Here is a 15,870-nt window from a genome sequence, read left to right as displayed (position 1 = left end):
ACGAGAAAATGGTGTGTGCTGGCCATTTTAGAGAGTAGGAGGGAGCCAAACGCAAGGTGACCAATGCGGCACTGAAGCCTTGGACTTTGCCAGAGCACAGCGTCGTCTAAAGAGATCACTGGCTAATACTCGCATATATTTTGAGCCACTCATTTCTTCCAAGAAACTCCATCAGCCATTCATCCACTACGCCGCAATCCCATCCCAGTCAGGCAATGAGAGTCATCACCGTTAAAGCTGTGATGGTGCAGCACGTGAGCCACACCGTTTAGTTAATGAACATTTGTACAGCTGCAGCAAGGCTCTGTCTACCTCCGAATTTTACATTAGTTAAACTGTTTCAAATAGGGGCATGATTTTCTACTGAAGTGAAAGGAAAAGGTCCTCTTAAAGCGGACATAGCCAGTCTGCCCTAAAAGCCATACCATTAACCCACTTTTTCTGTTGCTGGTCATCCACATGTGGGAAGGCAGGAGCAGAAACAGGGCAGCTTTCATGATATTAACATCCTCTCGAGACCACCCAAAATACATTTTAGCAGTCCAAATAAACTTTTTCGTTTATTTATTTCCCTCCTAATAACTCCGGCTATGTCTGGACTAAATTAAGCAGCTAGCCCAGCTTAAAGCACAACCCGACAGCTTCAGCAACGTGCTCTTGAAGAAGAATTTACAGCCTGGGGTGTGATCTGATTCAACAGGCTCGGCGTGGTGTAGGGGGTCGGCACACAACCCACACTGTTCATCCATCTCAGCTCCCTTTGAGTTAAAGCGAGGGACAGGCATATTCTTTCAGCGTGGTGGAGGAGACCCTCATTAGCACTGAAATGGCAGCATCACGGCAAGACGCTAGCCATCCTGCCCTACTGCCCCGGCTTCGCACCTGTGTGGCCCAAGCTTTCTTCAGTAGGAAAACACCAGCTCAAAATCAAAGTAAGCCCACAGAGCATCAGGCTGAAGCAACTTCTCAGAGACTTTGAGCACAGATCCAGGGACTTAGGGAAAATCTGCTTTTGCCCCGCATGCAGGTCTATTTGAAAAATGCAAATTGTGAGAAAACAGACCCTTTTTCGCTTCTCACTTTTTATCCAGTTCAGTCAAAAGACTAAATGCCACATAGTCTTCTGTGCTTGATTTTTTCTCTCCATACTGGCTCTGCCTATATCCATATGCAGTGTGTGTGTTTCTACTCAATTTTAAGACATACCATTATGCAAATGTTAGTAATACACATACACACGTTCACACTGATGGGTATTATCCACAGGAAACAATTTAATACATATACACTGACTTTTCCTGCTTTCCAAGTGATGTTATTAGCTAAATCTTAGGAGAAATCTTCAAGAAACCACTTTAAAACATGCTTTAAACTCTCCTCCCACCAATCTTGAATCATAAAAGTGTCACAAAGCAGCCTCTGAAACCTAACCCGCTGTATAATAACAAGCAGCAATGTTAGTATAAGAACACATTTTCTACAATGACTTGAGTGCACTTAATGTTTTCCAGTAGAATAATCAAGCTCCGTTTAATAGCACAGATAGATTTAACCACATCTACAAACATGAAGAGGTTTACATGAAATGAAGATCTTGAAATGTTTACTATACCAGAACTTGACTGGTTCTCAGATGGCAGATGGCAAACTGATGTGAAATGATGTGGATCAGATATTAAAGAGGAAAAAATGAGCTGAATGCAAGAGACAGAAGAAAGAGATTGATTATTAAATGCTACAGAAAAAAAAGACATCCATCAGTGTTTTCCAGACTGAAAACTCTTACAGAAAGGAAAGAAACAGATAACAGCTCTTCAAAAAACAAACACTCACCCACCACCCCTTCTCCTTATACACCACCACCCACAACAACCCAACACACCGTGAGAGCCCAGATTCTCAGCAGGCACCCACTGACACCGGTGGAGCTACACCAATTTACTCCAGCTGAGGACTTGGCCCACTGAGTTAATCACTCTTACCCAAAGGAAAATATAAATCCTAAAAATAAATCATTACTAATAATGTGTCATCCAGCTTCCCTATTAAGTCTCCCTCCAAAAATGTCATCTTTTCCTGAACACAATGAAGAGCTTTCACAAGCTGCAGCACTCTTTAACAGCGCACCTGGCAGAGACGAGCACGCTGTATAATTATTGGAAACAAACGCCTTTCTCTCACCTTCCCTCTCTTTGGAAGCACATGCAATGTATTCTAAAAGTCCCCAAAGTTAAGCTCTTAAGAGTAATAAATGTTTTCTTTTCTTTTGCTGTTGTTGTTGCACAGAAGAGGACTCACTTTTCAGAACAGCACGTGATGCGAGTTGGGTCTAGCCTGCAGTCAGCCGGTTAGCAGAAAACACACATTATGTAGCTGCCAGAACTGAAATCTCGTATTTAATTTGTCAAAGCTTTCAACTCCTCTACTGAGATGTAACTCTTTTTAATGGCCAAACGTCTCTGATACTTCATTTTGCAAAGAAATCCAGGTGGTTTTTCTTCCACCCCCTGAAATGCAGATGAAAGCTTTCCTCTCTCTTCCCTCCTGCCACCTACACGAGCGACTCTGACTCCGCAATGCAGACGGCGAACGCGGGCACCTTCTCCTCCTCCTGCTGCTCTTTTCTCCGAGCCTTCTCCCCCACGCCAGCCCGAGGGGAGGAAGCAGAGGGGGGGAGGAAGGAGGAACTGGCACCTGGGAGGAGGACAAACTGGCACCTGGGAAAGGGTGAGATCGCCCGGCTTGCCCGGCCGAGAAGGGAAGGGGCCACGGGAGGGCTTGGCAGAGGTGGGGGAACCAGGGCGGCAGGGTGAGGACAGGGCGACTGCGCTGCCACGCTACGGGGCGTCCAGGGAAGGGGAGCGGGCAGGGGGCCAGGCTGTCGAGGGGGTGGATGGGGAGAGGAGAAGGGTCCTGCACCCAGCTTGGTCTCCAGGGGAGGGGGAGCGGGTGGGTGGGCACGTGAGAGGCAGCAGCGGAGGCAGAGGCAGGGTGTGAATGCGCTCATGCACAGCAGCCAGAGGGAAAAAGGCAAAAACTCATCTGCCTTCCTCTCCCTGCACCCGTGCCAAGTTTAGCTCCAGCTGTAGGAGTTTTTCTTGTGTGGTGCTAGCATGAAAATTTCAGTATCATCGATGTTTTTCATCTGAGGTACAACCGATTCCCCCAACACAGTGCAGTCTGAGTGCTGGCATATGAGAAAGTCACCATGAGGTTCAACTGAAAGGGCTGAGGGTTGTAGGCGCTTCACCCCGCTCCCGGGCACGCTCGCAGCCTTTACCTTGCAGATCATTTCCAGGACATCTCGCGTGGTGTCCCCAGGACGGATGACTGTCAGAGCAGGCTGGTTGTTCGGCAGGCAGAACCACGACGGCGTAAAATACTCGTGAACCCAGATATCACAGTCGGGATTGTGCTGATGGACGCTGCTCAGTGCCACTTCTTTTTCCCTCTAAACAGACAAAATCCATTATGACTCTACCAGCCAAATATGATCTCCCTCTTCATCAGCAGCAAGTGTAAAGAACATTATATGCTGTATCAAAAAGCCCTCTTACAGAGAAGATGTTTTATTCATAAGCCTAGACTGAAGGCTTGTCTGGACAGGAAACTTTGCAGTTTTACCTGAGCGGTATAAAGTGTGCCTTCCCATGCCACCCACACAGCTAACTGGTGCAATGCACTTTTCCTGGGATTTCACCCCATGGCTATTGGGAATGCCAGGAATACACCAAAAAATAATAGTGATAAAAAGAGTCTTAAAATTAAAACTTAAATGCACTGTCCTTCTGGGTAAACCAATCCAAGGACAACAAAACTGTTGTAGATGCTACAGCTCCTATATCTAGAAATGGCAAAATAGCAAATCTTAGCATTTATTTTGAGTTTACTGTCTTTTATACATCCAAGTTGCACTCCAAGCTATAAATCCCCAGGGAGTGATGGAGCTGCCGAATCCCCATTTGCTGCAAGTGGGCTCACGCAGCTAAACCCATATTCACTACACGAAGAATGTGCCTCTTAGCACTGCCTTAATACTGTTTTATAGCTGACTTTCTCCGGGGAAAGAGAAAGCAGTTGTAATTGCGGCTGCAAACACAGAAGCTCACAGAAGCACATGAGAACAAAGCAGAGACAGCCCTGTGCTTCATCGTTGTGCCAACCCATACGGCCGCCCCAAGGAGCCATTTTCCAGAACCAGGGGTGACCAGGTCCTCCTGCGGACAGGCATTTCCCTGGCATGCGGTGCCAACACCCCACTGGGTCTGGCACCTCCAGCTGTGCTTGGGATGCCACACACGGCAAGCCCTTCAGTCCCTGGGCAACCGGCTCAAACCCCCGCAGAGTGGCCACAAGCCCTACAGCACCCAGAGGGTCCCCTCCTCTCCCGGGGGCTCCACATCCCCTCTCCCATCCCAGAGCCAAGGCTGCACGTAGGCTGGCTGCGAATGGCAGGGAAGGAGGCAGCTGGAGAGCTGGTGTTTTACCTTGCCATCTGGGACCGTATCGTCAAAGATTCCTTCGAGAGATTTCTTTACGGAATCAACTCCTTCACCAAAAACCTGAGGAACAACAGAGCGACTCTGCTTTAAAACATGAACGGCCCTCGGCAGCACACGCTAAGGGGAGAACAGTGTACCTAACATCTAGCATGGAAATCAAACTGAAAAATAAAAACATTCATCTCAAAACACAGAAAAGGAAAATACGAGCTTGTTAAAAGGGAAGGGAGCAGGGGTGAAGGACAAGCTGGTGATGGGGCACCATGCTGAAAGGTTAGAGGCCAGTTCTGCTCAGCGGTCTGTCACTGACTTGGTGGAGCTGGACAAATTTTATCTCCTTTCGTGCTCAGTTTCCCCATCTGTAAAGTGGGGGAAATGAACACTTCTCCACCTCTGCTACGGTTGAGAACTCAGAAGGGTTCCGCTGCTGGCTGGTTTTGTAATAAACCAGCTTCCAAAAAGTACTTAACAAATGTTCACGTACCACTAGTCAGTGTAACTCTTCTCTAATGAACCAAGAGCTGGTAACCCTGCATGAGCCAGAGAGCCAAAATCAACAGGACTCCACGCAGGAGGAACGACAGAATGAGAATATTTACAGGATCTACCCCAAATCAGCACAGGACTGCATCAGATGGGCAAACAGGGTTGTTACTGCAGCAGAAGCTTATAATTAAAAGTGAAAAGCTAAGTTTTATAGCTCCACATCAGCAGAGCTTTACCATCAAGTTGCTGGGTTCGGCTGTTCATTATTCTGTACCCAAAATGAAGCAGGGACCACGCAGGACAGGAGAAGATCGCTGCCCTTCTGGGATTTACAGTTCACTGCTTCAACTTGGCAATACTTGGCATGCTACTACACACAAGCAGGGGGAATGTGTTCAGGCACTACATTTAGACATTCTGCTACTTTCTCAAAACTTTTTACTTTTTCTTTGACTCTCTCCAGTATGACTTTTCTTCAACCTGGAACAAAATCCCTTCCCACGCCTGTGTTTATTGAGGAGTGAGGGGGGTAGGGGTGGGGGGAGGAAGCGTGAAGAACACATTTATCCCCACTGAAAGAACAAAAAAGGGTGAGTTCAGGGGAAAAAAAAGTCTGAAGACACAGCACGGGCAGGATCCTAGCTCAGGACAAGGGACTGCGCTTGATTTGGGGAAAACAAGTACAAAGCATCAGGGATGCCACAGAACCAGCACAAAGAATTGGGAATGTGCTCACTGAGGCATCCGCTGCTTCCCAGCAAAACCCTGAGCTTTTTGCTCAGCCACTAAATAAAGTGAGACTAAGTGAGACTCTTAAAGTCTCACTGAAAACAAGCTAAACAATTTAGCAGCATTCATCCTCTGCTAAACAAAACAAACACCCACTGCTGCTTTAACAGAAGGAAGAAGAAATCACAGGGCACAGAACAACATGTGTCCCAAGCCCTTCTCCCCTCAAAAAGTGAAAGAAGAGAAAGAAAAGCAAAGCCTACATTTCCTGCAATTAGATGAGGTATGGCTCTCAAAAACTGAAAGCTATAATTAGGGATGTTTGGAAAGAATAACAGGGAAGCACCTTCCTACCACACTGAAACATGTTTTCTAGAGAAAGATCTGGGCAGTGACTGCATGGAAATGTTTCAGCTTTTGCTTTTTTTTAAATCTGAAGCACAACAGGGACTGTCCATACTCAGTGCAAAGCTTTTTGTTACTTTAGGAAGTTTTCCCCAAACTCGGCTATGTTTAAAGTATTCTACAAACTCGTAATTTTAATCTAAAGAAACAAACTAGTCTGCTTCTTTTTTTTTTCCTTCCAAAGTTGCATCTGTTTTACACTGCTGCTTTGTTACTCTTGAGTTTAGGGCAGGTACCTCCAGCAAAAGCAGAAGCAGCAGAAATGAAACAACAGTAGAAATGCAACCAATTCAGCTAAAGAAAGTGCAAACCTTGTTTGATAGGAGTTGCTGAATACTTACCTGTAATTACAGTCACTAATTTTTGAAGAGGATGTAGAATGAGATGACTATACGCCGTGAAAGATTAAACAGGCAAGGCTTAGGGTGGATGTGTAAGTGCTTGATGCAAGTGACTCTTTGCATGAGCTGCATTCTGCATGCTAAAAATTACGCCTTGAAAATAACAATATCACAAACTTACACACACATACCTGATTAATGCTTGGCCTCCCTTGCTTCTTCTTCGAGGTAGTATCCAGCCCCCAAAGAGAAGAAAACCTGCTTCTCCGTTTACTGGCAGATCTGGACATGGCCTGCGTCCTTCTCCTCACTCCGGACTCCCCGGTGCGAGCTGCCACCTGTCAATGCCACATGGTTTTTAAATCAAAAGTCACAGCATCCCGTGGCACGATGGTTTACATAATCTAACAAACAGTGGAATCCGGTTGGAAAAAAAGGCAAATACTATGGCAACAACGGGTACTCACAACAGGGACAGCGGTGATGCTGCCAGGCTACTTCCTTCTCACTGCAGCTTAACTCACTTCTTCCAATGTCAAACATCAAAAATTAAAACGGATAGTACCACCTCCCCCCCATCTTTTGGCATTTAATCTGAGATATTTTGAAGCAGCCTAATCATCATAGAGCAAAGCCTCAGCACCAGTGAAGGGTTGGGGTTTTTTTCTTTTTTTTTTTTTTTTTTTCTCCTAACAAGGTTTCAAAGCTGGACACACAAAACCTGAGATTTCCAAACTTGCCTGTTGCTTCCAAAAAGCCTGGTCCTTCTCTTTGCTCTTTCCTGTGGAAGCACTCTGGGCATCCTGGAACTGACTCATAACTGCGACAAGGCCAAATAAAGGCTTGCAAATAGGTCAAAGTATTTAAAACCTGCACTTCCTTAAAGAAAACAACATTTGAAGGAGTGAGCAAAACACGGGAAGGAGAAAAGTGAGCTGAAATGACACTTTCAATTACAGCCACGTTAACTGCTTGGGTACTTGAAAAATGTACCTGTGGCAACCCCTTTGATCGAAAAGATATTTGCCTTTTCTGAGACCAAATATTTGGGGAGCGTTTCCCAAATGAGGGAGCTCTGGTATAAATGAGTGCGATGTTAGTCAGAGGTGAAGTGTTCAGGCCAAATTTTAAGCAGATTTCCCACGTGGAGGCGGCCTCAGGAGAGCAAGCTCCTCTCCTGCGAAGAAGGGAGTGGTCGGAGACGGCAGGTATGAATGGGAGCGCAAGGCGAAGCTAGACAGACCGGCCGGCAGACAGACCCACCCCGCCGACTTGGCCGTACGCTTCCTGGAGCACCTTCGGACTGGGTTCCCACAGCCGAAACCAGCAAACTGTGACTGTCGTTTGGCAACCCAGTGGGAACACCCGCACCTCTGAGTGACGCCCCAAGCTGCGGAGCTGAGAAACTGGTTGTTTGGGTGCAGCCGATACAAAAACCCATGTAAAGACGGGACAAACAGAAGGCTGGCTTGTGTACCCAGGGAACCGTCACTGTATCAGTGATGGTGATTCTCCTCAGGAAACGTGGAGAAATGAAAGGAAAAGGAGAACTTAAACACTACCGCAAGTGTCTCCATTTCCACAGCCCGGACTTGTGAGAGGTTTCTCAGCTGTACCTGGGACGTTTGTGCAGAGGCATGGGGGAGACTTAGCACATCCCCTGACGAATGTACTGAGGAGCATCCTCAGGAGAGCTAGGGATGCCTCGCTATCGCCATGCAGCACCCAGCTCGAGCCCGAAACTCACTGCACCATCTCCTCACTACTGAGGGCAAAGGAGGACACGAGAGTTTGCTTGAAGGAGAAGAAAGCACGTGTCTTTTCCAACACAACATATTCAAAACATATTTTTTTTCACTTGGCTCTCAAGAGACGCCAGCCTGAAGAGGCAGACTGTTTTTCAGGCTAACGCTCAGTGCTTTGCTAGATGCAAAAAAATAAGCATAAATGCAAATTACAGCCCGCCACTTAAAAAAAAAAATAAATCCACCAGCAATTATCAGGATGATGACGCTAATCTTTTCATAGATAAAAGAATAAAACCGCCCCTGACTGAATTACAGCTCTGGATTCAATTGAAGGGTACAGCTGACATCTACAAGACAACAGTGGAGCTCAGCTATTTCTGTGGAGCTCCAGGAGTCCAAGCCGAAACTACAGGAACTTGATTTAAATTCATTAAAGAACCATCACTTTGCAATACATTTACCTGTATTTTTAAGAACTGGGTTGTTACATTATTTAAATTTAAACAACCATTTTAAACATTGTTTGCCACACCAGAAGCAGCAGAGAAGAACATTCCCCCTCCCTTGCGGAGCATCAGGTGTTGATCACTGGAGACCGGGTACTAGACTAATCGGTCAGTAGTTTCATCCGTACGGCAGAAAGCAAGCCATGCCCGAGAAGGGCTAAGCCAACAGGTGCTGAGGGCCTCGGAAAGACTCCCATGGACTTCACGGGACTCTTGGATCAAGCCCATGTACATGGACATTAGAGATGAGCCTGCTCTTGTGACAGGAAGATCTGTTTATAGAAAGCACGTTTATAGTGCAGACCTGGAAATTCAAAATCACACGTTTAGGAAAAATACGGTTCTTTCACTTCCATAAGGCCATGGTTTGCAAGCATCTGCTTTTTAATCTATATCCAGGACACACACCCCTTTCAAGCAGCAGACTATTCTGCTCACTAAGGTGAGGGCTCACTCCCCAGGCACAGACTGCGGTTTGTCGACGCAATCTCTGCTTTGGACACATGAAGCGATTTGCAGGTTGGCAACGATGACCCCTGGCCTCTGTTCAAACTTACCAGTGCATGAAACGATGAGACTGAAAAGATTCCAAGACGGCCCATCGCAACTTTCGTTGGACGGCTGGCAAAAGCAAGCAGTCTTTTAGGGTTTGGGAGCTCCCCTCCTTGGAGACTAGCCAAGTAACAGCGGTACCGAAATAGGTCCATCTGGAACTGTTCAAGATTTTGTTCCCAAACAAAGATCTGCGTGCAGTGAAGATTGAGGAGCAAGATGCACAAGAAGAGAAGGGGAGAGGAGGAAGAACAGGGTGGTAAATACCTTGAAAAAATTCTACTGTTCCCAGTAACACACCTTTTTCACCCACGCTGATCTCATTCAAGAAACCTTGGTTCCCCTTCTTTCCCACTCTCCCTTACCCTCCCAACCCCAGATAAAGGATACAAATAATAAAAAAGTTTTAATTAGATGGAAAACAACTTTTTTTATGTTCATGGCAGAAGTCTTCTCCTGGGACAACTGCTCTTTTCATACAACGCTAATTAATAGGATTAAAATTTCTTTTTTGATTTGCGTTGTATTCCAGGATTCTCTTCTGAGCAGTCCCTTAAGAGGCTTCTTTCATGCATCAAGGGCATCTGAGAAACAAGACGACCAAACCCCACCAAATTCCATACACAGAGCGCCCCGAATCAGCAGCCGCAGCAGCAGCAGCCTTGCTGCAAGCATCAGCGCAGCTCGCCATACTTGAAAAAGTGTAGTACACTGGGGATAATTAATCTTATCAGCAGAAGAGCACTATAATCAGCCTGTGTAAGGACTTATTTAAATAATTCAAATTGCTGATAGGAAACAGTTGCAAAGCGTTTAGAAAAACTCAGTTACATAAAGAGAGAAACTGCTCTGCCCTCACTGTGATTGACAGCCTTTGAGTGGAGCATCCCCCCCCTCTCTCTCCCTGCTCACGGGCTTCCAGGGGGTACGAAATCCCTTTAGCTTAGCGCATTAGGGCCCCGGCCACTCCCTGTGGTTTGCATTACAGGCGCGTTTGGCAGCCGTCGTAAAAGAGCTACAAACTAATGAAGCAGGAGCCATATGTTAGTTTCCTAAAATAAGGTGCCGCTGCGGCAGCGGGAGAGACATCTGCTCTAGGCTCTCTGCTTCTGAAAGGCAACAACGCTGTCCACTTGAAGGCAGAAGGAGTGGTCCCCATGAGGACTCAGCCGTGAGGGCAGAGCAGGCACTTGTCACAAGCAGAAACCAGGAATGGCTTCTTCATCCCACCCACCAGCAGAAGAACCAGCCTCTTCCATGCTTGGGACAACAGCCACAGCAGCGTTTGTCGGTCTACGACCAGCTGTGCCCAAGGCATCCTGCTGCTGTGGCCTGGTAGCTTCTTCACTCCCCTAAAGCCCTCACTCCGTCTCCGAGTGGTTAGCCAAATCCCTTGCCCAGAGGCCAGGAGAAGACAGCCCACACTGTACCTTAGTGCACGTTCTTTGGAGAAACAGAATCACAGAATCGATTCGAAACAGTGCAACTAGGGCAGCCGGCACAGCCCTCCTGCCAAGACACCTCCCGCCTGCTCCGGGGAGCTCTGCCGGTGCACCCACCGCACAGCGGGAGCAGACGGAGGTACCGTGAATCTGAAGGTGGCCTTAAATATTTGTTAGGGGCTTATTTCACATAAACAAACGAGATTACTTGATCCAGTATGGTCTTCTTCTTCTTGGAGTCCGTTACTGAGGACAGCTGCATTTCACCCATCTTCTTCATCTTCTCATCCATATCAATCTTCTGCTCCAGCTTTTTTATCTCTGTTTTCAGGAGCTTGACGGTGTCCTCTTTGTGATGCTGCCTTGCCACCGCGGTTGCACAAGCTGAATGGATTGCCGTGATCCAGTTCTCCAGTTCAGTCTGGCTAGAGGTCTGAAGAGAGGGAGGGGAGGGGGGAAAGGAATCAGAATACCCTTTAAAATTGATTGGAGATTAACAAATGCAATTCCAAGGAGTTCCCTTTCCCTTTGATCTTAAGATTCAAAGCCTTAAATCCACTTATGAGAGAAGTAATAAAAACTCCATCATTCTTAAGCAGGCCATTTTTAACTCAGCACTAGGCATTCAGCACTTAGAATTACACCTATATCTGTGCTTTGCAGCCGTACAGTGTTTCCCAGCAAGGTCTCAGGAATTACTTCCCCTGCTCAATGCAATGCTGCCATAATTGGTAGCCCAACACTTAATGACGTTTTCTAAACACCCAGTTCCTTAAGACAGGGAACATACCAGCCTCAGTGCTCTTCACAGTATGGAGAGCTTTTCTGGCATGCAACAGTTAGTAATAAATTAATGGCATAAAAAGTAACCATGATATCTATGAGTAGCTTTATTATGATGCATAGACAAACAAGCTTTCCACTTCTGAAGGTCCCAAAGCACTCTGAAGACAACCCTGTTGCCATTAAAGGCAGGCTCGTCATAATTTTCATGGCTCTGGTACTGTCCCTTCCCAAGCATGTGTGCAATGGTTCAGGAAAAGGGAACGCTTCCCCTCCCTGGAAGTGTTCAAGGCCAGGTTGGATGGGGCTGTGAGCAACCTGGTCTGGTGGGAGGTGTCCCTGCCCATGGCAGGGGGTTGGAACTGGGTGGTCTGTAAGGTCCCTTCCAGCCAAACCATTCGGTGATTCTATGAGATATTAAGCCGGGGCATGGGACACCAGTACATTTCTCTGGAAGAGCACTGTTCTGATTAGAGGCTTTTGACACAGAAAGAAGAATATTTCAAAGCATTCCTTTTCCAGACTTCCAAAATAAAAAGTAAATCTTCTTAGCCTTCTTACTAAATTTCATTCCTTTTTACAGTAGGTTGTAAAACAAAATTTACAGCCAATTCAGGGCTGCAGCAGGCTTTCTCTGAGTGTCAGTCTTTAGCAGTAATCACACTGGTGTTTGGCTCATGGCTGAAAAAAAGTAGCAAGGTGCCAAACCGCCTTGTTCTAATTACAGTTTCTGATGATACCTGATCTATTAATAGGCAGCACAGTATGACTTCCCCAGTTGCTAGCACAGATGAAGAAGGTCATCTTCACTGCTCTCCGGGCAGTCACGACTAACAGCAAAGGATGTGGCTTACTGAAGCCAAGGAGAGATGTCCACAGAAGCCCAGCTCTGGAAATCACATATGCACAGGCTGGACTTCAGGTTGATGCTCCCAAAACTCCTGTGGTACTGGAGCAGGTGAAACACACATGTCCCAGAATGATCTCGCTTTCCTCAGCTCAGGTTAGAACTCCTAAGCAGAAGAGAGGGTCCACACTGGGAAGACCGATCTCTTACTCCCAATTTTCTTGTCTTCAGTTGGCACGGTACAAAGTATATTGCTTAAACAGGTCAGGCTCCCTGCCCAGGTAATAATATTAACAAGCTCTCATTCATAGATCGGGGCTTACGATGTCTTACTGCCACTGGTGAGTCCCCTTGCTGAGGAATTTCTGCTGAAAATAGAGAAATTATTTGCAGAATGGGAGACACTTTGCCTACAGTCAGGTGATGAAACCTAGCCCCCAGTAGAGAAGAGAGTAGCGCCGGACTTAATAATGAGATGCTATGTTTTGTTAATTCCTGGCAAAATCCTAACAGCAAAAGGTCATATTTTTATCTTATTCAATTTTGAACTATTATCTCTATACCATTAGATTCAGTTTTCTTTTCGGTTTCCTGGGGAGAGGGAGGGCAAAAAAGAACCTGGAATTGATTTTAGGAGCCAAAGCCTCTTCTGGTAGATGAGTAGGCAAGGGGAATCACTCCGCTTCTCAAAGGAAAGGACCACATAAACAAGCTGCAAACATCTGATACATAAGTATGTGGTGTCACAAGTTCCTCTGAGCTCCTGGAAAATGCATGTGACATCTGCAAGTAATGGATTTGTGTAGGCACGGTAAGAACTGACTGAGCAAGGAATCATCGTGTAGGAGGTATGTGATGTCTCTAGGTGCAATGCAGTGGGAAGGCTTGTTACAAGATGTCCAATATTGGTGCGCGTTACAAAGCAACCCTATTTTTCTCCCTAAGTACACAGTCTCCATGGGACAGAAATAGTCTTCTGCAGGTCTGTGGTTTCTTCTCATCAAAACCGCTACTACAGCACAGTGTTACATGTGGACGGACACGTACGACAGGAGCAGTTAAGTAACACTGCTGAAGAGCCGTACGCGTGCATCAGTTGCTCTGAGCGCAGCAGAGCGAGCCCTATGGCACAGCCACTGACACGTTACATCCACCGCCGCCGCTGCTCTCCTTCCCTTCGCCCCAAACCCACCCCTGCTTTCTCTTCTGCTCGGCTAGCGATGCATGGGTTCTACGGCAGAAGGGGTACATCAACGAAAAATTTCTGCAAGGCAATATAAATGATTGTTTTTCATTTGAAAAGGCTCATTTTTGCTTTTTCCCACAAAGTTACACGAAAATCTACCCATAACAACACAGGGCTTTTAATGAATAAGGCCCTGCGTTGCCACAAAAGAAACGTACTGAATGTGACCTTTTCAGTATTTAGCATCCATTTGGCATTAATTTTATGAGAATGAAGGTTTTTCCTTAGAAAACTGCACAGAAAAGATTTTACAGCTCATGTCAGTAGATCAAGAGGAGGTGGTGTTCCACAACCCTTCAAAAGCACACGCTGAGACCATAAGCACCACACTTGCCTCCTGGATGAAGCTCTCCAGGCAGCAAAATACATGTACCCTGCCCAGGAAAGGCATGAAGGAGAAAGGGGCAGTGCAGTATTACCCTATCAGCCAAGGAAAAATCAGACTGTAGTGGGAGAGAAGCCAGACCGCAAAAAAATTATTTGGTTTTTTTTCAGTATGCAATCAGATACTTGGTCTCTTCAACAGGTAAGCCAGGACCAGTTCCTTTGAGTCAGTAAGGCTGTTTTATTTGGCACTAGTTTGAGAATCTAGCCCCTTGTTTAGGACAGCTGCAAGGACCTGCATGACAGTGTAATTTTAAAGATCTGCTCTGGAGTACAGGGGTGTGATGACGTGGGAGCACATCTCACCACAGAGTAGCTTCTGGTTTAGGAACGCAAGAAACTCTGCATCCATTGTCACTGGAAAGGGAAATAAATAAGGGATTCCTCCGGTGAAGAAAACTGAATGAAAAGAGGAGGAAAAGGCACTACCTCAGCACAGGCTGGCAATTACAAATGCGAGAGTGTCACACCTTGATTAGTGACAACTTGCAATAAGAAAGTGGAATGCCAACCTAAAAATCACTCAGGGAAGTAGTTACCACAATACAGAAAACTTTTTCAGTGAAACACATCAACTAATGTATGGTCTTTGATATAAATACTGGATTTTTTAAAAACATACCCTGTGAAATTCAGACATTTCTATCTTCTGATTAAGAAAACCAAACACACACTTTCAGTCTCCTCTCGGGCAACAGCAGGATGTTGACTAAGCTCTGTATGAACAAGGGGCAACTGGATTCTGCAGGGCCACTGGGAGAGCACCTGGAGGTCCAAGTATCCCCTTGCACTTCAGAAACTCCTCTTGGTCTCGTAAACCCTTTGAGCCTCTCCACAAGGTCCCACCTTCGGTATGTGTCTCTTACAAGATGCAGGTAGCGTTACAGCACATTTAATGCACTACCGTATGTCCTATATGGTAACTGGCCGGGTCCGTGTGTTATAAGCACACTGTCAAACCATGCAAAATTCCCGCTTTTTACCGGGATGTAAGAATATTTCTGAACTTTTACTTTGTTCCAACCATCTACCCAAAGAGGGTCCAGCCAGTCAATAAAAACAGTAGATCTGACAGTGATTCACATGTGCTGGTGGGTCTCTTGAGTGGCATTTTCCAAATATATCGTGTCCTTCCTCTAGCGCTGCCAGAGGAAAATCCCAAACCTACTGGAGTCAGCAGGATTTTTCCACTGATTTCAACCACAGCCAAGATTTCCTCCTTGGTTGGAGACAGAAAAAGAGAACAACTTTGTAAAACCCTCGAACCAGACCAACCTGAAAGAGGAAAGCGTCCCCAAGGGAGTTGCTGAGACAGAAGACAAAGTCCTTCTTGGGGTGTTCAGGCACCGCTTGCACTATGCTGTTTTCCACCCAGACAGCATGCTTCGGGATACTGTTGTGGTCAATGCCAGATCTGCCATCAGTCTCATAAAAAAACAACGTGCATCCTAAAAGAGACAATCGTATATTAGCAAGCAACATTCAAATGCAACAGACACCCTGCATCTATTCAGCGCTGATACCTGGGACTATAAATCATCCGTAGAACTGTCAGAGGGATGAGGGAGGATTTGCCAGGGCCTGTTCAGGTTGTCGGCTGTGCAGCAGAGAGCACCAGCAATGGCCCAGTTTTTAGCCTGATGACAAGGTAGTGGTTTCCACGCCACGGGGGCACACCACGAGCTGTATGGTACAATCAAGCCAGTGGGCCATTTTGTTCGCCTAGGATTGATTGCTAAAACAGAGCTGCCGGCAGGAGCCAAGAAAGTCACAGGCAGTAAAATACAGCCCCAGATGAGAAACATCACTGTAAGTCCCAAAGCGGGAGGTCCTCCACAGCCACCTCGTCCCGCCGAGGGGACCAAAAGGAAGGCGCGGCCCTGAGAGCGTGTCTTCCCC

General features: G+C 46.4%; 1 protein-coding gene across 1 annotated transcript; it reads right to left on the bottom strand.

The window, feature by feature from the left end:
• Nucleotides 1-2,555: 2,555 nt before the first annotated feature.
• On the bottom strand, nt 2,556-15,425 carry LOC104156963 (T-lymphoma invasion and metastasis-inducing protein 1-like; the record flags this gene model as incomplete). The annotated part of the gene is made up of 8 exons (XM_009705883.1): nt 15,247-15,425; nt 10,920-11,144; nt 9,275-9,460; nt 6,655-6,801; nt 4,488-4,562; nt 3,281-3,451; nt 2,747-2,837; nt 2,556-2,694 (listed from the first exon to the last, which is right to left on the bottom strand). Coding segments are annotated over exons 2-8 (893 nt in total), but the record flags the coding sequence as incomplete, so codon positions are not given.
• Between the last annotated feature and the right edge of the window lie 445 nt (nt 15,426-15,870).

The sequence above is a fragment of the Cariama cristata genome, unplaced genomic scaffold (genome assembly GCF_000690535.1).
Source record: "Cariama cristata isolate BGI_N322 unplaced genomic scaffold, ASM69053v1 scaffold36778, whole genome shotgun sequence".
Classification (NCBI taxonomy): Eukaryota; Metazoa; Chordata; class Aves; order Cariamiformes; family Cariamidae; genus Cariama; species Cariama cristata.
The sequence above is the reverse complement of the archived record's forward strand: the minus strand, read 5'-3'. Positions and strand labels throughout refer to the sequence as shown.